The sequence below is a fragment of the Schistocerca cancellata genome, chromosome 6 (genome assembly GCF_023864275.1).
Source record: "Schistocerca cancellata isolate TAMUIC-IGC-003103 chromosome 6, iqSchCanc2.1, whole genome shotgun sequence".
Lineage (NCBI taxonomy): Eukaryota > Metazoa > Arthropoda > Insecta > Orthoptera > Acrididae > Schistocerca > Schistocerca cancellata.
The window spans coordinates 265,452,273-265,474,125 of NC_064631.1; the positions used below are offsets into that span (position 1 = coordinate 265,452,273).

Genomic DNA, 21,853 nt, shown 5'->3' on the forward strand with positions numbered 1-21,853 from the left:
CCGTCATGCTACGCTTTCATATGAAACACGAATAAGTTGCATAATGGTTCGGATTTACTGTTCCAGTTTTGTGACACCATACGATAACCTTGTTAATACGAAAAAAGCGTATAGGGCCTGAAGATGGCAATACTGAGTTGCGGAAACTGGTAGCATTTGATATATAAAATAAAATAACCCAAAATACACGGCTTTTGGTAAAGTTTTTTGAATCGCGAAATGCCGTTAAACAGGTCGTCTAACTCTTATCTGTATCCGTTATGACAAGAAATATTACCTACTAACTTCAGTACTTCTTATCGGAAACCATTCTTTATCTGAAGTAGAGTATTCATACTAACCGTATTTTTCTGCTTCGGTAACATGACGACGAAGTGAGCGTTGTTCCAAGATCTCTGGAAACGTTCAGTCTTTATTTCACACTTCATAAGAAAAATACTACCCCCCCCCCCCCTGCCCACCACCCCAAATTCAGTGAACGATTGTAAGGTAAGACAGATTATAAAATGTGTAAATGTGGATATTTTTTGTATTTTACTTTTCTCAAGACATGTGGGAAGAAAGAAAATTAACACTTGAAGGAAAACGATTTTATTAAGAGTAAATTTTCAAACAATGTGACTTGTGTGTTTTAGAAAGTTACTGAAACCTAATCTTATAACAGATAGGAATTTTAACGTGTTCTTCTGTGATGAGATGTTGAATATGACGTGGCCGAACAGTCAGACACGCAGTCAGAGGTGAGTAGGGCTGTGGTGAAGAAGCTGTGCTCAGAAGGTGACGCCGCGCTGCTTCCAGGTGTCGGCGTGCTTCTTGGAGAACTCTCCAGTGGGGTCGTACTTGGCCTTCATCTGGGCCCACTCCTCGGGGTAGTTCTCCGTCATGTGCTTGATGACCTTGACGCCGTTCTCCACCTGCTTAGGCGAGCAGTCGTTGCATCCCGTCTCCACCATCCTGGGCAGCGCCTCTGCACAAAATGAATAAAACCCTTTTTATCGACAAGTTATTGTACAGATTAATTTGATGCGATGAGACCTACTTCCAGAGCATTGCAAGAGTGACCAATGAAAACAGGTTTTGCGTAACGAACCTTCGAGGGAAAGATTTTCAGGGCAGACCGTCTAAGTTTCTAAAGGCACAGTGATTTTCAGCGTCCAATTCTCAGTTACATTTGTAGAGAATAGCTGTACTGCTACCTATGTCTCCCAACTCTCAGTTTCTTTCCAGAACTTACACAAAGAGAGTAAATGCAGAGACAGAAAATCATTTTGGTAAAATACTAATTCTTACTAAACTCGAGCTCTTATATTCGCTCACCTATCACTCTAGAACCAAAGGCAAAAAAATGTGCCAGGATAACAAATATACGAGGATTATTCGGAAAGTAAGGAACGATTGGCCGCGAAATGGAAACCACAGTGAAAATCCGATGAAGTTTTGCACAGGTGTTTTGGACAGTGTCTCTAGTATGCCCGTCGATCGCATTACGCAGGGAGCACATAAAGATACCTAGAACAATAGTGTCTCCCGCCGAGTACGAGGGGCTGGTGAGAAATTTTGCCTGAAGCTATGCAACCAACATTTCATAACTGTCATGCGTTTTCTTCTTCAAGACAGTCTCAGCCGCATCCTGCAAGGGCAACAAAGATGCTCCTGCGTCGTTTTCAATTGGAAATGTTTGATTACCCACAATACAGCCCGTAATGTTCTCCCTCTGAGTTTCATTTCTGCTCACATGAACTGCTGGCTTTGAAGACAACATTTTGGCACAGACAACGAGCTGTAGGCCAGCGTAGAGAATTGGCGGAAAGCGCTGGGGGCTGCCTTCTATAACGATGGTATTGAAAAGTTGGTACAACACTACGACAAACGTCTAAGTCGGATCGGCGACTATGGAGATAAGTAGCTGGAAGTTGTAGCTAACTATTGCAAATAAACCAGTTTTGATTTTCACTGTGGTTTCCATTTCACGACACAGGAAATAACTGTCTGCAGTGTATATCTTCATCCAGATGGTGCAGTATCCCTGAAATACAAAATTGTAGGATGTAAGATCCTCCAGTTATGCAGAACATCGTTTTTTTCCGAATTCCCAAACGTGTTTCAGCACCACAGTACCATCATCAGTGGGTTTCCGTTTTATTTCATCTGTAATGTGAACAGTTTTACTAAATGATTACAAAATTATATGGATATGTATTTTAAACAATAATTCGTTTCATTTTGTTAATACCTTTACACTTGGTGTGCATGACCTTTCAGGGCCAATTGTTTATTATTTGTAACAGGTAACTTGTCATGTGCAATAAAACGACGCAGATGAGAAATTTTGTTGGGAGTTAACCGATCATCTAAACGAAATTTAGTTTGTCGGAATATTTAGCGCCTATATTCGTTTTTACTTACGATTTCGTGTGGCAAGCCCTAGGTCGTAAACGCGCTGTGCACTTCACCAAAACACAGTGTAATTGTGTTTGTTGTGTGTCCCAGCCCAGTCAGTGTTCATTTGTTCACCAGTGAGTTCGGCGCCAGCGCACACACACACACACACACACACACACACACACACACACACACACATAAAGATAAAATGTAAACAAAATTCAAATTTGGCGTCCATCTCACTGGTGAACAAATGAACACAAGTGGTGTTGAAAAATCATGCACACCAAGTGTTAAGGTATTAACAAAAAGGAACAAATCATTGTTTGAACTAAATATCCACATAATTTTGTCATCATTTAGTAAAAATGTTCACATTACAGATTAAATAAACCGGAAACCCACTGATGATGGCACAGTGGTGCTGAAACATGTTTGGGAAGTTGGAGAAAACGGCGTTTCGCATAACTGGCCGACCTTACATCCTACAATTTTAACTGCAAAAACACGGTAAACACAAGGAGCTGCAAATCCAAATATAATACATATGAAGAGGTTAACACAAAGAACACTCGTTTATTGTCTGGCTCCTGGCTCAATTCATGAACTTTAAGTGATAGCTCGTCACGTCTTCGGTAAAGTCTTAATGTCTTGTATCTTCTTGCAGAAGTGGTCGGTCTATTCGACTAAATGAAAGGTTGTCTGTTTTCTGCCTTATTTAAGAAGCATATTTAGTATTCTGTGATGCATGTTTGTTTTATGTACATAGAAATTGCTTTATCTATTGATTCCAGATAGGTTAATATTTCTTTCTTTCTTATTCTCTTCTTCTTAGGTAAGAAACAAATTTTTGGAGTCCAAGTTTCGTAATGGTAAATTACTGTTCGGTTCTTCATACGATTATGTGATTTTATTAATCCAACTTGTGTCGTGCTGGAGTTGTCCTTAGTTGACTGCGTACACCAGTTTGTCCGATTTTTGGCGTTTCAGAGTACATTACAATCGATAAGTTCACTTTCACTCTTTCACGTATGTGTTTAATTATGCTTTTTTGTTTGTGTTGTGGGGTCTGCAGTTAGAGGGTCCGGCAGAAAAGACCTCCAGTATCTGGAGAGGCCAGTGTGCGACTTGTGGTGGAGTTACTGATTTGGAGGAGATATTGATCGTGCTCGTACCAATTACAGCAGACGCAATGACTTTAATTTTTTGAAGAAGATATTCTAACAGTAATCGTTAATTCAAATTCCTACCGTCACATAACAGAGATCTATGTTAGACCAGTTTGTTGGGAACCGTTAGAGGGTCAAGGATGGTTCCAACAAGACGATGCTAACAGCTTACACCTCTTAACGTTCTCAAGAGATTTTCAGAGAGTTATTTCCTGGACTTCTTCTCTCTTCGCGGGAATATATCGCCTGGTCCTTAAGGTCATCCGATTTATCACTTTGCAATTTATTTCCTTTGAGGACAGTTAAAGGCTCCAGTGTACAAACACCGCCACACAACCCCGCAAACACGTAAAGAGATAATTACCCAGGAAGTGGCTACTATTCTATCAGAAACGACACGAAGAACTACTGACACCCTAGAAAGGTTTCGTGGATACATGAACAATGGAGGACGCCACTTACTGGATATAATTTTTAAAATTAATTAACGCAAAATGGCATAATATTTGTTATTCACAAGTAAAAGTATTTTCTCTGTATCATTCTTTTTTTTTTTTGTTTGTAACTACCATTTAAAATACGGGATACCTTTTTGCTGGACCGTGTTGTTTGATATTCGTACGTGGGTACGTGTGTTATTGTGTGTGGTGGGGACTGTGCTGTGACAAAGGGGAATTTTTTGAGGAGGAAACCGGAAATATTGTTTTTCTTTCTTTTTTTAAGTGTCTGTAGTGGGAGGTTGGGTAATCATTTAGTCTGGGTATGGCCTACATATTTAATTTTTTATTGTTTTTCGTTCCTAAACAGATAAGTGACTTGTTACTTAGACTGATTTTAGTCAGTTATTTCTTCTCCGTTCATTGCACGGTCTTTCTGTATGTGAACGTTTCCTTGTAATATCAGCAGATTGTAGTTGTGATTGTTCATTCTAATTTTAAAAAATAAAAAAAGGAAACAGTATTTATTATTCCCTCTTATCAAAATTCCCCTTGTTCCCAGAGCACGATCTCGTACACGCAACAAACACATGGACAATTAAACGAATTGCAAAACGTACAGCTACACGTGGAAACACTATGTACAGTCAACACATCCAGCCTACAGTGAAACAGCGAAGATGGAGTGTTCGAGTGTCAAGTCTTCGGAAGCGCAAAAATCGGACATTCTGGTGTACGCAGCGCAACAATTCGAGGACGACACATATGAGATAATCAAATCACAAAATCGTAAGTAGAAGCAAATAGCGTTCGAAACTTGCACTGCGAAACGTTGTTCCTTACATAAAAATAAGAGAACAAGAAAGGAACTGTCATATATCAAAATATCTGGAATCTTTATACAGTTTGGCCAGAACAGTCTAAAAAGCTTATAAGGGCGTTCCTGTGGAGGTTGTGCTAAGAAATAACAGTTAAGAAGAAAATTCGATACGCTGCACAGTTTCCGAGTTAATTAGCATTTGAAGTTAGCCTATCAGGTCACTGAGGCTCAAGGTCAAGCACTTGCGCAAGCTAAAATGCAGTACTACACCGTCATCTCTGGGTCCGTGACTTACCAATTGATGAAATGCTCACTACCAGTTAAAATGTGCCTTTCTCGGAAGCGAAAAGTGTATGCTAGTTGAGCAAATGCTACGTTTCTTCAAACATAGTTCAAATGGCTCTAAGAGCTATGGGACTCTGAGGTCATCAGTCCCCTAGAGTTACAACTACTTAAACCTAACTATCCTAAGGACATCACACACATCAATGCCCGAGGCATGATTCGAGCCTGCGACCGTAGCAGCAGCGCGATTCCGGACTGAAGCGCCTAGAAGACTCGTCCATAGCGGCCGGCTACGTTTCTTCGATTTGAGGAAACCAAACGAAGAACACAGTCTCTGGCGGGCTTCTTGAATTTCCTCGCTGAATAACCTGATTGACTAACTTCGAAGCTAAATATCTTAGAAATGGCGAAATGCACAGACTTTTCTGTTAACAATTATTCCTCATCAGAAACTCTCCTGTATGACGCCAGCAAGATTTCAGACTGTTTCTTACGACCCTGTGTAACGAAACTGTTATATACGGAACACAAACATGCATGCCGGTCACTGAAGACCACGGTAGATGTTTCATAAACAAAAAGAAGCGAAACACGTATGGAGCAAAACAAATATCCTTTCGTTTAGTTGCACTAGACGTATCACGTCCCCAGGCGCATACAAACAACTAAGGAACGACAGATAACATAAAAACTACTGTCTTCAATTTAACTTCAACAAAATGTAACTAAAATTGCTTGACTACAATTGTTAAGTTTTAATGTCTGGCATGCGAGCAACCCACCAGAGCGCCTTATGTATGGAATACACTGTGCGTCTGAAACAAGTAAGTACAGTAAGCGATTCGTAACTGCGTCTTGGGAAAGACAGTTCACATGGGCTATGATAAAAGTCGTAACATAACTAGTTCTAGGAAACACGCAGTATTATTTGAATATCAGCCTACGCAGTGCACACCACGATTACAGTGATTAAAAAAAAGGATCCTACATACTAGGAGAAGGTCAATCAAACGTTTGTTAATATAATACAAATTTATCCTTTATTTCACTGCTTGAGCTGCACATTTTACGAGAATCCGATATAAATATGCAAAGGAGAAGTTTAAATTTTTGACACACGAAACCACTGGTGGTGAATTTCTTTGGTAATAATCTGTCAGTGCATTGATTCTGATGGGGTGTGTCGCCATTGTAGCTCACCATATCAGCGTGATGTTGAAATTATTGGCAGTGAACGCATAGCTTTATAGGCGCTGTAGTAGCTCCCTTCCTTCTGTCCTATCCAAAGTAACAGCACTACTAAGCACGCTGATAGTTTTCAATCAGTACGTTAACACCCCTGTGGAAGCTATGTAACGGCAACATATGTCTGCTCACAGACAAAACCTCCACAACTAGCCATTCCAGTGAGTTGTGAACTAACATTTTGTCATTTTTATGCTATTAACTAATATCAGTGCATGATTTTATGTACTAATCAAATGGATCTTAGAAAGCCAGAGTAAGCCAACAGTGACATTTTTAAAAACACTGAAATGGTGAAATTATCTGTTTCTGTGAACCTCCGGATGTATAAACAATCCGTCCGAAGCCAAACAAACAGTTGTTACCTCACGCAGGACATTGGAACATCAGTCCGTGAGGACAAGAGCGTTAAGTCAAAGTACCTGTCTTGCACAGGAGACTACTAAGATGTATTATTATACACGTTTGTGAGCAACTAAATTCAGTATCTAGATACTGTAAATGATTGTGATTGGGTAACAATTTCAAATGTACAAGCCGCATTTCTGATAAGGAAAGCAATTTTTAAAAGGTTACTTCAAGTGCAGAAGCGAAAGAGTCCGTAAGAGTAACTAAATGATGGATAGAACTAATAGTGGTATCTTAGTAGTTGGAAGACAGAGAATATTCAATCATAGACAGTGGACCATTGTTATCAATGATTGCGCCTACTTATTCGTCGTCTTCATGAACATAAGGTCGAAGAGAAAATATAAGAGGACCTAGTCGCACTAAAATTTAACCTTACGATCAAATCCCCTCTAAGTCCAGTAAACAACAGACGTGAAACATCTTACGTTTAAAATCGTAACTCGACAAACTGCGCTGTAAGCCGCGAGACCAGCCCACAATCCACTATGTCCAGAAAGATAAAGACTTCGCGTTTGCGGCAAAAACTTGAATTCCTTGTATGTTATGTTTCAGCGAAGGCTGTAATAACGGCTAGCTATTGAAGACCTTATTGGACAATTCCCGACAGGTATTTTGCGGCAAGCAGTTACTGTAATGTTCTTGTCGACCTTCAGCGTTCGCATGTAAGAGGTGTCAGCCACTTCGCTGACGTCCAAACGTTTTCCAGGTGATATCTCGCATTTATTGGAAGCTTTTTAAGTAATTACTATCAATAAAACATTTAGGGCCAAGCCCATAGTTCCTTTTCGATCTTGTTTCGTGGTGTCAGGATCATTACATACTGCCTGAGACGATCCAACAAAATACTTTTATTTGCACCGAGAAATGTGTAAAAAGCATATGGTAAGCAAGAATGAACCAAAACTGCTTCATCTTATACTGTATTGACCTTAAGATAAAATTTTGTATGATTGTTCTCTTAAAAATTTTCCAGCTATTTTTAGCAGCTGGAAAATTTCGTAATATGTGCTATGAAGCTCGATGTTTGACATTTTAATTGGAATGCTACAGCAAGCCTGGAGTGATCTGAAGAGAAACGGTCGTGCAAAATAAGTTGACTGGTGCCAGGCGGAAATGTATATAGCCTACGAAAGTAGTAGCTTACGAAATCTTTTACCGATTCGTTAGTACAGCTAGTCAGAATAGGGCCCATTCCAGGTGTGAATAATACAGGTAGAGAAGATAAGAAAACAGTGTCTTCCGCCATGGGTTCGTTTGGTAACCGAGAGAGCGTCACCGACTGCTCATCCAAATCTGGTGTACGATTCAAGAAATATGCTTCGTCCGCCCGTATATTCCTCGCTAAATCATTATAGCGAGAAAATCAGGTAAATGTATACGGGAACTTATCAACAGTCATTGTTAATTCTTAGCAGTGCGGAACGAACTAGAAAATTTATGAGCGACATCGATACCCAGTGCACCCTCCACCAAATGTCATAAGGTGGATTTTTACTTTCAATCCATCGAATTATTGGTTGTCGTGTGTTATATAATGCTTTTTTACTTCTTAGAGATACAAGCAAAGCTCGAGGAAAACCATGTCGTGAACCCTTCTGTCGTCCTGTACTGCTTCGAATGGATACATAAGATGGCAATGTTAGGCTGATATCAGTTACCACTAAATGAATGCTGAAAATGTAAATAACAGAACTAAAAGAAAATGTATCGTTGTATTGCCAACACTGGCTCGTTCGAAGAACGGGAAACAAAATCTGCTGGCGCCCTTTGAAAGCAACCATCCCTTCATCCACTCTGAGTGTTAATGTGGATAGTATGAGAATCCTTAAACACGGTGGAAGCGGGAATATTTTACTACTGTCCTCACAACTGTGATATCACTTTCTTAAGTCCAGTGTCAAGTCTCTCAGTACACTTCCGACCTCTGCCACATTGATGAGCTATAAGAGGAGGAGGATATTAGTGTTTAACGTCCCGTCGACAACGACGTCAGTAGAGACGGAGCGCAAGCTCGGGTGGGGGAAGGATGGGGAAGGAAATCGGCCGTGCCGTTTCAAAGGAATCATCCCGGCATTTACCTGAAGCGATTTAGGGAAATCACGGAAAACCTAAATCAGGATGGCCGAAGACGGGATTGAACCGTCGTCCTCCCGAATGCGAGTCCAGTGTGCTAACCACGGCGCCACCTCGCTCGGTGATGAGCTATAAGGAAAGTTGATGTCAACTCTAGCAATTGAACTTGATATAGTTCTTTCGCTGTGGCTACAGTAATTATGCCGAACTGGAATGTTGTTGCAGTTTCCATGTACGTGTGAATGTAGACTAGGCTAAGATTCAAAAAGTTGATCGCACATGTTACTTCTCAGAACTGCTGTGATAGAGCCCACAAAAATAAGTGTCGAGCATTTGTAGTGACTGAAATTTTGGTGCCGCTCGATTTTTCTTTCTTGCAGCTTAGAACCGGTTACGTGATTGCGAAGAATATTGTAGGGAGGGTGCAACGGTGGAGATACTGAAGGGCTATAACCGGGTAAGATCTGTCTAACCATTGGCTAAACAAACACGGGTTTAGTAAAGCGTCTCAGTCTCATTCTTCTAGTCAAGTATTTTAGTACGTACTCCCTGACAAGCATAGTTACATTAAGGATATTCCTTATCTCGAAGGGTGTTAGTTGCCACGATGCGTTGGTTGTTCGACGCGTTCTGTCACCAGCTGATCGTAATTTGACACATCAACCCTCACAAGCACATATGCGGATTCATGTTCTTTATAATAAGCAGATATATTTATGGGTCTCTTTCATTCCTTCTCTAGCATCCCGTAGGATATACGCAAGTGTTCCCCAAAAACGTAACGTATGCAATTTCGTATAATACCTTGGAATAGTAATAAAAGATCATAAAGTGACAAATGAAAGAAGCCAGAGTGGAACTCTACCTGCAGAGAACTAGAGAAAAAAATTCTATAGAAAAAGGAAAAACAAATTAGCTAGCGAAGAAGACCAGTGTTGTACACACGTCGTTATTCTTTTAGGAGCAATGCACTAACCAAATGAGACACCCGAGCATATTTTGCAACATGGAAAAAAAAATTCTTCTGAGAGAAAAGAAAGTTCTTATAGCTACTTATTGTAGGCACTGGGGAGAGGTAAGCGGCTTTATAGTGAATTACTATGTAAATTCCAATTCAGGGATGTAACTAGATTATTCTGTCGTATCGATGCATTGTACAATCCCAGTTGTTAGTCGCAACGAGGATTCATAGACATTGAGATATTTTGTTACCTTTCCGTCACTCGTTAAATTTTACTTTCCGTACCCAGTCGCGCATTCACACGGTCATGATCCTCACTTTTTTACATAGTTCTCCTTCTCTGCCACCTGGTAGACAGCTCCACGCCTCTCTCTCTCATGTTACTTGGATCTTCCCCTAGCTGTCTGGTGAGATGCGCTTGCCTCTGCCTCTATTAACCAGCTTTCACCCAGAAATATCACTGTAGCCTTCGAATAACATTTAACTTTAGCAGCCGACCCTGTCTCCCCTAGGACTTGCGTATGATAGAAGTCTATCCTTCCAATAAAAACCCATTATAAACCGAAACTGTAATATACGCAGCATTAATTTCATTGTATTTATAAATTTCATTTGGCCCTGACCACCATCTCATTCATCCCGCTCACATCCTATTCGCCGTCGTACACCGCGTACACTGTTGGCTTTCAATGCGAGTACTTCTTGCGGCTTTTATGTTCTGTGTAAACATGTGATGATGTATTCTCTGCACTATAAACCACGCTAGAAGACTGTCACCAGTCCCTGAGCCCATAACTGAATGCTACTTGCAAGTGCCTCGCTAATGTAAGGAGACGTTTGTATAGGTTGCGAAATTACTGGAACACTCAGATGCTGTAATTCTAAGTCTTCACTGGTCGTAAGTTAGTCATTCCACTCATCGTCTAGGAAGTTACGCTGGTAATACTCATTAGACTGATGAAGGCTACATACTGTAAGGAAACTCAGAGACCAGTTACACATTGCGTCTCTTAGAAACAACAAACAGTTGCTGTTTCGACCTCGGTCCTAAATTTTGGCGACAAATTACCGTTTCTGTCGATACGTACGATATGAGTATTTACTGCGTCTTCATCTTAACACACGCTTACTGCGCACTAGTTTTTGCTGTTTGGAGACGGGTCATCCTCGATCGGTGCTCCACTCGCTCTACGCATACAATCTATATTGTTGGTTTTCTTGCGATGTTTCTGTCACAGCAGCAGCAAAGTTCTCATCCTGTATTATGTCTCTAGAATATCGAATAGGATGTGGACAGTTGCTGGTCATTAAGAACATCTGTAAAGACATTTAAAACTGTAGTTTTATTCGTTATATCGCAGTGATCAGCTGAATTTGCTTCACAGGCTTGCGTCTGCAGCAGAGCTGAAGAATGACAGATTGCTCTCAAACGAGGTCACGCCATCTACTAGGCTCCTTTGTACAAACCACCACTTTGTATCATGTAAAATACGAAGGATACTGTAGGGCACATACTTTATTTTAAAAAAATTATGCCTTTTTGCTACTAAACTTTCGGGTATATGGTAGTCCCCAATCTTGCTTAGTCGCCCTTCCTCACTGTACATTATCTGCATAGCTTCTTTCTATCTTTGAGTTGACGAACCGGTGTACAACTTCAGTTAGTTTTCCTTGTTGTTTCCTATTTTTCAAGTACTGCATCTTTTCCCCACATTTTTCCCCTTTCTTCTGTCCATGTTTGCATGATTTATTATATTTTCTCGATTTTGTAATTTTTCTTGAAAAGTTTACGTATGTTATTTAAAGTTGCTTCTTATTTCTGTAATCCATACTACTGTTGACTTCTTTGATCGGAAATAGAAGAATATCTATTGGTTAGCCGGTTCTCATTTATTCCGTAGAATAATCAAAACTAGATTAACCTTCGGTTTCTCCGTAACATCCGGTATTATCTGTGTATGTAGGCAGATCTGCTCACAATTTTTAAGCATATGCAGTTTGTATTGCACCCATTATTTTTCTAATAATTCTTCTCTCAAGTGTGTGTATTCAGTCAAGCATATAGCACATCTTCAAACATTGACATGCGTGTAAACATTCTAGTATTACCACTCTACTAGACTCTAGACTTTTAGTTTCGTATTTATAGGTATGCATTCTTTGTTGTAAAGCACATGCAGTTTGCATTGTAATAACGATTAACATTTACAGCGAATTATTTTAATCGATTCTGCTGTATGCTGCCCGAGAGACTGCTAAATCTACTAACTCGCTCTATTTTAATTACATGTGTTTCTATCTATTTTGGGGCGTATTATACATTTATCCTGAATTTTCCTTTCTTGACGGATATTCTGAAACCACTGGAACTGGCTGTCCTTTGCAGAAGACGTATTGGGATAACTGCTTCTCTCAGATTCTCTGAAGAAATGAAAACTCACTTGCAACACCCCAACTGTTTAGTTTAATTTCAACTCATCTCATTCCCAGATTATTAATTTTTTTTCTATCAGAATGTTTTAATTTTAAATTTCTTTTAGAAATCTCTCATAAATTTCACTTAATAAGAAAATATCTAATGACTTTATCTATTGATTATACATAGCCAAAAGTCGTAGCATATTTCCTTATATCGTGTGGGACCGCTTTTCTGCCGGCTTATGGCAGCAACTCGACTTGTCATGGACTCAACAAGTCCCCTGCAGTAATACTAAACCATGCTATCACTATAGCCGTCCCTAATTGCGAAAGTTTTGCCGGTGCAGGGTTTTGTGCACGAACTGACCTCTCAGTTATGTCCCATAAATGTTCGATGAGTTACACGTCGAGCTATCTGGCTGGCCGACGTCCACAAGGTTCTTCAAACCAATCGCGAACAATTGGTGCCTAGTGATATGGAGCATTGTTATCATAATAACTCCGCCGTTGTTTAAGAACATGAATGGATGCAAATGGTCTGTAAGTATCCAAACATAGCCATTTCCAGTCAATAATCTGTCCACCTGGACCCAGTCCATTCCATGTAAACACAGTCCGCGCCAGCATGGAGCCACCACCAGCTTGCACAGTGCCTAGTTGGCAACTTGTGTCCATGGCTTTGTGGGGTCTGCGCCACACTCTAACCCTGCCATCAGCTCTTACCAGCTGAAATCAGGACTCATCTGACCAGGCCACAGTTTTGCAGTCATCTAGATCCAAATGGCTCTGAGCACTATGGGACATAACATCTGAAGTCATCAGTCCCCTAGAACTTAGAACTACCTAAACCTAACTAACCTAAGGACATCACACACATCCATGCCCGAGACAGGATTCGAACCTGCGACCGTAGCGGTCGCGCAGTTCCGGACTGAAGCGCCTAGAACCGCTTGGCTACATCGGCCGGCAGTCATCAGTGGTCTTACCGATATGGTCACGAGCCCAGGAGAGGCGCTGGAGGCAATGTCGTGCTGTTAGCAAAGACACTCGCGTAGGCCGTCTGCTATCATAGCTCAGAAACATCAGATCTCGCCGCACTCTCCTAAAGGAAACGTTCGTCGTACCTCCAGCATTGATATCTGCGGTTTTTTCACGCAATGTTGCTTGTTATTAGCATTGCCAATTCTACGTAATCGCCACTTGTCTCGGCCATTAAGTGCAATTCATCGTCCATTGCCTTCTTCCTGTTGAGAAGTAATGCCTGAAATTTGGTATTCTCGGGACGCACTTGATACTGTGAATCGCGGAATATCAAATTACCTAACGATTTCCGAAATGGAATGTCGGATGCGTCTAGCTCCAACTAACATTCCGAGTTCAAAGTCTGCTCAAAATGGGTCAAATGGCTCTGAGCACTATGGGACTCAACTTCGGAGGTCATTAGTCCCCTAGAACTTAGAACTAGTTAAACCTAACTAACCTAAGGATATCGCACACATCCATGCCCGAGGCAGGATTCGAACCTGTGACCGTAGCGGTCTCGCGGTTCCAGACTGCAGCGCCTAGAACCGCACGGCCACTTCGGCCGGCTTCAAAGTCTGTTAATTCCAGTCGTGCTGTCATAATCACCTTTTCCCATTAACCATCTGAACACAAACGACAGTTCGGCCAATGTACTGCCCCTATATACCTTTTGTACGCGATACGACCGACACCTGTATATGTGCATATCGCTAACCCATGACTTTTCCCACGTCAATGTCCTTGTTACTGTTATAGGTTTCTTGGTAACAGCCTGCATGGCTGTGTTATTAATAATATTCACAATTTCTGAAATACGTAGCTCAATCTGGCCTCGTCTTATTATCGCATGGAGTCGGCAGTCCAGGGTCATGTACATCACGTCGTGGAGTTTTCGTACCACGTAGCCGCCGAAAACGAGAATCAGTGTAAATGCCACTTTAAGATAGTTGCGACAGCTAAACTTAACAAAGTTCAAGATCATCCAGCAAGAAAACGTTTCTTTCTGCTGTGGTGCGCGCGTTACGAGGTGCGCTGAAAGAGGACTGGATATAGTTTCCTGCGTCAAGGACTGCGACAGGAAGCGGGCGGTGGGGGGCGGAGCCTCCTGCGGGCGTAACTGAGCGCCTGTATACCCTGGCCACCATCCGTCGCCTCTCTTTTCTCCAGGCCTTCCAGCCTAGCTCAGCACAACTGTTAAGCAAGCCACCCACATACACCACAGAAAAATTGCTTGCGACTACTAACACTGTCAAATACGTTTCAACAATAGAAGTTGTTCGGAAATTCCCCTTACAAACTTCTAGGAACTTGTAGAGGGGAGTGAGTAGGCCTATATAATATTTTGATTATGAATCAATAACCGGAAACGTACCTTTTCCGCGCTATAGCCGTTTGAAAATGTGTTTGCAAGATAGTTATACATCAGGGTAAACACTGCAGTGGAAGGTTACGTCGGATCGGCTGATGGCATTTGAAGCCTATCCTACCTCTCTGACCCGGTTCGAGCCTCATTCACGTGTGTGTGAGAGTTCTAGCAACATGGCTCAGTAAAGTTTTGCAGAATACACCGATATGATACTTCATCTACATCATACTCCGCAAGCCACCTAATGGTGTGTGGCGGAGGGTACTTTCGGTGCCACTATCCGTCCAACCCTGTTCCACTCGAGAATAGTGCGTGGGTAGAATGATTGTCGGTGAGGCTCTGTATTGGCCGTAATTTCTCGAATTTTCTCCTCGCGGTGAATACGCGAGATGCATGTGGGGGGAAGTAATATGCTGTCTGACTGCTCCTAAAAAGTGCTGTCCTGATATTTCAGTAGTAAATCTCCTCGTGATGCACAACGCTTCGCTTATAACGTCTGCCAGTCAAGTTAGTTTAGCATCTCCGTAACGCTCTCTCGCCAGCTAAACAATCCCGTGACGAAACGCGCCGCTCTTCGTTGGATATTCTCCTCTATCAGTCCTACCTGATACGTATACCAGATAGATGAAAAACACTCAAGAGTCGGGCAAAAAAGCGCCTTATATGTGGATGAGTTACATTTCCTTAAGATTCTTCCTGTGAATCTGAGTCTGGTGTCTGCTTGTCCCACTATCTGTTTTATATGGTCATTCCATTTAATGTTGCTCTGGATAGTTACGCCTAGATATTTTACAGCAGACTCTGTCTCCAGCTGTTTGTCATCAATAGTATCGCTGTACAGTACTTCTGTATGGTAAAGCTCACGGTAATGGAAGAGGTGTTCGTCGCCCTTATCACGATCGTTCTCCACAACGTACCCTTTTCATCATGGTTATCTATCGGCTTCGGGAAACGGCGGCTTCACTGCCAGCAGGCGTGACTGCGGTTCTGCAAGGAGACGCCACACACCTGAATTGGACGAGGCCGTACTGCATCACATTCAAGAAAACCTGTCAACGACTACATGAGCAATTTCTTTGACTAGTAATAATTGGAACTGTACGAAACTGTATGTACTGGCTCACGACTAATCAACTACTTGTAAAAGTGATTGCATTACTGTTTTCAATTGGTTGTAGCATGGAAACTGTACGTAGAATATTATCTACGTACTTCCCTCCTCTAGGACTCCAAGTCCTAGATGTTTGTAACGGAAATTTTTGAACACCCTGTAGTAATTCCTCATCGGACGTGTCATGACCAAGCGCAATAGGGTCTCTAACTCTCACTACAGAAAAACAAATTATCAGATAGCATGAGCGACACTACTTAATTGTTCGCCGATTTACACAACGTCAAGCGAACATCTGGGACAGATGAGTTTGTCTAAAGTTTAAAATATAATAATAAGATTGCTGTGATATGGGACTAACACATAAGATTTGTGTTACAGTAAATGGAGGTTATAGGTTTTTGTAACGTCCTAGGAAAGTGCAGAAAGTCAGTAAAGAAAGTGGCATACCAGATGCCAATCCAATGAGCAGTAGAGTAATCACCAGCGCTTGGAGTACCTGTTAGGTAACACATCGAACAAATTCAAACACGCACTGATAAGATCGAATAGATCGGCATAGCCCATTTTACATTAATTGAATTTTCTCATGCTGAGAAATTAGAAGGAGCAATCAATGTTATACCTGTTAAAAAATTTTCAATATCGAAGATCGAATAAATTTGCCTTTATTTTTGACAACCGGTCTCGAAGAAGGAAGGAAGATTGGGTTTAACATGCCGACGACGTCGAGGTCACTAGAGACTGGGCTTAAGCTCGAATTGTGGCAAGGATGGGAAAAGAAATTGGCCGTGCCGGCTTAAAGGAACCATCCAGGCATTTGATTGAAGCGGTTCGTGGAGATTACGAAACATCTAAATCTGGATGGCCCGACCGGTGTTTGAACCGTTGTCCTCCCGAATGAGAGTCCAGTGTGCTAAACACTGCACAACTAGGTAACCAGTTTCCACAGACATAGCCGTCATATTCTGGTACTCAAACAATTACTTTTGCAAAACGTTTTCATTGTGAGTTAGAACATCATACCATGTTGTCATTATTGTGGATAAATAATAGCACATAATACAAATGTTAGTATGAAATAAAACACTTAGAATCAAAAAGCAACTTGTGGACATGGCCATGTCCGTATACCGAGCGCTCACGGATTCTTCATGTTGCCAGAAATTCGCTGTGTACAGTAAAATGCACATTCGTACATACATTTACGTTTGCGAGACGTGTTCCATATATTGGGGATCAATCTTAGACGAGGTATAGTATGAACCATTGTCATCTATCCATACACTTAGCTGTAATAGCCTTGGAGAAGAGCATGAGAGTGACAGTCTAGATACGAAATACACACACCAAAGAAAGTTTTGCATCACCCCGGTTCTCAGAACTCCTGAAGATAGACGTTGACTGGTGATGTTGCATCACAGACACAGTCACTTTGACTGTTCAGACATCTCACTAAACCAACCCGAAGATGTAAACAACCATGCACGAGCAGCGCCTATTAGACGGAGGGGGACCGACAGCCGATCACTTCGAGTCATTTCACCAGGAAGGAGGTGCACGGCTCGTGTTGTCTATAGTTCAACCATGCCTAGACGGTCAATAGTTCGATCGCGTCTGCCTTGTTACATTGTGCCAGGAAGGGCTCTCAACAACGGAAGTGTCGAGGCGTCTCGGAGTGAACCAAAGCGATGTTGTTCGGGCATGGAGGAGATACAGAGAGAGAGGAAATGTCGATGACATGCCTCGCTCAGGCCGCCCAAGGGCTACTACTGCAGTGGATGACCGCCACCTACGGATTATGGCTCGGAGGAACCCTGACAGCAACGTCACCAATTTAATAATTCTTTTCGTGCAGCCACAGGGCGTCGTGTTACGACTCAAACTGTGCGTAATAGGCTGCAAGATGTGCAATTTCACTCCCAACGTCCATGCCGAGGTCCATCTTTGCAACCACGACACCATGCAGCACTGTACATACGAGCCCAACAACATACCGAATGGACCGCTTAGGACTGGCATCGCGTTCTCTTTACCGATGAGTGTCGCATATGCCTTCAACCAGACAATAGTTGGAGACGTGTTTGGAGGCAACCCGGTCAGGCTGAACGCCTTAGAAACACTGCCCAGCGAGTGCAGGAAGGTAGAGGTTCCCTGCTGTTTTGGGGTGGCATTATGTGGGGCCAACTTATGCCGCTGGTGGTTATGGAAGGCGCCGTAACGGCTGTACGATACGTGAATTCCATCCTACGACCGATTGTGCAATCATATCGGCATATTGGTAAGGTATTCGTCTTCACGGACGACAGTTCGCGTCCCCATCGTGCACATCTTGTGACTGACTTCCTTCAGGATTATGACATCACTCGACTAGAGTGGCCAGCATGTTCTCCAGATATGAAACATGTCGGGAATGCCTGGAATAGATTTAAAAGGGCTGTTTATGGACAACGTGACCCACCAACCACTCTGAGGGATCTAACCCGAATCACCATTGAGGAGTGGGACAATCCGGACCAACAGTGCCTTGATGAACTTATGGATAGTATGCCACGACGAATAGAGGCATGCATCAATGCAAGAGGACCTGCTACTGGGTATTAGAAGTACCGATGTGTACAGTAATCTGGACCAGCAACTCTGAAGGTCTCGCTGTGTAGTGGTACAACGTGCAATGTGTGGCTCCATTAGCAATACGAAAGGGCGGAAATGAGTTTTATGTTGATCTCTGTTCCGATTTTCTGTACTCTCGGGAACGAAAACTTTTTTTGATGTGTGTACATCTAGTCAAAATACGTGCATGCATAGGTGGAGATCGTACTGCGGTTCTTCCTCTCAATGGTCTCACGAGCACTGAAGACTCTCTTCGAAATAAGTTACTGTTACATCCAAAACCAACTGAATCGGTGAACGAAGTGAAGGTGACTTGATACGGCATATGTATCAGATACTTTTGAGGGTACGCGAAAGTACTTGCTGCCATTCTAGCAGCAGTCAATCGATAGTCGCTTGAAGAACAAAGCACACAGCTTTTCTCGAATATCGTTGACGTCGGTCTGTCATAGAAATATGGAACACAAGTTATGAGCTTTCTGGAGACCGAAATTCTCCCCTGTACGAAGGTACGTGGACTCCGCAAACAACGTCCGAAATCAAGAGATTCAGGAGGCAGTAAATACCGGCGCATAGGTTTTGCAGTGTTCCTTGTGTTTCAGAGGGTGTTTGACACATCCCAGCATTGTCGCATAGTGAAAAAGAAGAACATAACAGAATACCATTCCAGTTTTGAAACTGGGTAGAAAAGTTTCTTTCAAATACTATAAGACTTGTAATTCTTAAAATGCAGAAATCTTCAGATGTGAAAGCAACTTCGGGTGTACCCCAAGTGTATGTTATACGACCATTATAGTTCACAGTGTACGGAGTGAACCAAAACTCCACCGACGAAGTTTCATGGTAACATGGACGAAAACATGGCAGTATGCACCAAAATAAAGAAGTAATGTCTGTAATCATGGGCTCTAAAATGTGTATCATGGAGCATTGAACACTTATTCATTTTAGACAGTGTTAAACAAATCTATTCCACAAGCTTTGTCTTTCCTTATTTTGTGACGGGGTGATATGGATCAAAACAATAAAAATGTCCTGTAGATGTGCCACTAAAACACATACCTTAAGAGCTGTGAGCATTTGTTATGTAGATGTGTTTTAAAATAGCAAAGGTGAACAAGTGCTTATAGGTCCCAAGGTACGCGCCTTAGAGCCTATATCTGGACTTTTTTTGTTTTGATCCCTACCACCACCTCCCAAAATATGGAAAACAAAGAACTTTAAAACAAAGAATTTTCAGGAGAACTGGAGTGTTTCGCAATAATGAAGACAATCAAGTACTCACAGCTCTTAAGGTAAGCATCTACAGCCCATATCTACTAGACACTCTTTTCTTATGGACCATATTGCAACCTCTGAAAGTTTGTCGATGAAGGTCTAGTTCACGCTGTATGGAAATGACCGAGCGGATAATGCCTGAAGCCCCACGAGGCTCTCCGCAGATGTTGCTGATGTATATGGAGATGTCACAATGCTGGAAAATCGTAGCGAAATACATAAAGACTTGCTGTGGATCGATGTTAGGCTCATGTTTTGCCAGTCGATCCCAAAGAACTGGACCGATAATTGCTTGAGTACACCACTGCTGAACAATCACTGAAACAATCCCATTCATTAAATATCTGGAAGAACGCTTACAGAAAATTTGATGTGGAATTTCCACATGAAGCTAACTGTAGGAAATGTAAATGATGGACTCAGATGCACTCGAAGAATCTTCAGCCAGTGTACCCCATCCACGAAGGACCGATCGTCAGTTGACTATTTCTCATCATTCTGGAACTCTTACCAGGTACGATTTTATTCATACGCTATTTAACCATCATTTGTGGATGGATGGAAACATAGCGAATAAGATAGTTATTGTGCCTCTAATACTTTACTGCAGTGGGGATTGTCTCATTCATTATATTTTATCATTTATCATCTAGGATTCCATATTTTATCTTATATCTATCGCATAATAACTTCATTATGTAGTAGAAAACCTCCGCACACTGTGATCCTGTTACCAATTCTGGCTATAATTTTCATCTATTTAAAGTGTAAAATCAGGCTTTACTTTTAATGTGACATTCCTGTTTGCCTAAGCAAGTTTGACAACTTCGTGCCAGCGGCTGTCTGTATTTTAAGGCTGTACTTTGTGCCATCTGTTAGCTATCACAGAGAAAAATATCTCGTTCTTTGTAAAGAACATAGTAAGGTACTAATGGAGGTGTTTTGCCGTTGCCTTCCTCCGATCGTCATGGGTATGAATGATGATGATGATGATACAACAGCAGCTAGTCATCTCGGGGCAGGTGAAAATCCCGAACACGGAACCCCGTGCTCGGGAAGCGAGGAAGCTACCGGGAGACAACGAGCATCGGACCAGTAATCATTATACAACCTAAAAGTACGAGAATAGAACAGAGGAAATAATTTTTCCTTACTCTGTTTGTCTCTGTTCCAACCGCCAATATGACGGGAGTGTGTAAGAGCTACAGATATTCGAGCTCACACGGGGGCATACCAACAGTCTGCCACGCATCATTCTTCAGTGAATAGTGGAATGGGTTTTGTGTGCAGCAAGTACCCTTTGCCACAACACATAATACTGCTTTCCGGAGTATAGATGTACCTAACATATTAGGCCAGAAATTAAACGAAGACGTGTGGGTTGTCGAGGACTGTAAGAGGGGAGGCGATACTCACTCTTGAGCTCCTTGCCCTCCTTGGTGCAGCGGCCGTCGCCGTCGTCCAGGATGCACTGGACGTAGGTCCTGAGCAGGCGGCGGTTGCTGAGCACCTCGTCCACGTTGATGTTTTCCAGCCTGTCCTGCGGGGCCGCGTCCGCCGCCAGGGCGACCACAGCCAGCAGGCAGCAGAGGATGAGCACTCGGGCCATGGCTAGCGGCTACCGTCTACTGGCTACTGTGCAGAGCGGTGGCGGGGGAGCGTGCGCCTTATGATCGCGAGGCAGCTCACGGCCTCTTATACCGCGCGCGACGCAGACGCTCTGACGTCAGCGGATGCGCTCGAAGCGGCACTGCGTTCGCAGAAATGAGTTTGGGGAGTGCCGCTTCTCCCACAGTGGCTCTACCGCGAGGACCGCCGGCTCAAACTGACACCTGTACCAAGTTGCTCTAAGGTACTGAGGAGCGCACCCACAATGAAACGCCGTCTGCACGACGGTTCTGGCAACAAACGGAGCAGATGAAAACCTCGTCATCACAGGAAGCGAACAGATGCGAACGGGCATCCTTAGGTCTTCAGTGTTCAGTACCATTAGCTTTACCTTGTGAACTTACGTTTATACTGGACGGAACGGAAGAACACGAGAGAACGAGCATCACGTGCTAACTCTGCAAACCCTGCTAAATAGTTTTTGGGAGTTAATAACCGCCACACAGGTTTCGCTCGATAACAACAATATTTACAGGCAAGATGCAAAACCTTGGTACTCAGACATGATTATTTCGTGTGACGAGTGCACAGTTCTTAACGAAGTAAGTAAAATGGTGCAGAAAAGGAAGAATAAAAGTGTAAAGGTAAAATGT

At 42.4% G+C, this 21,853-nt stretch overlaps 1 protein-coding gene across 1 annotated transcript; it reads right to left on the reverse strand.

The window, feature by feature from the left end:
- Positions 1-575: 575 nt before the first annotated feature.
- Positions 576-21,275, reverse strand: LOC126190959 (ejaculatory bulb-specific protein 3-like). The gene is made up of 2 exons (XM_049931620.1): positions 21,009-21,275; positions 576-967 (listed from the first exon to the last, which is right to left on the reverse strand). Exons 1-2 carry the CDS (start codon positions 21,199-21,201, stop codon positions 771-773), a joined length of 390 nt encoding a protein of 129 aa, XP_049787577.1. The 5' UTR covers positions 21,202-21,275; the 3' UTR covers positions 576-770.
- Positions 21,276-21,853: the final 578 nt, after the last annotated feature.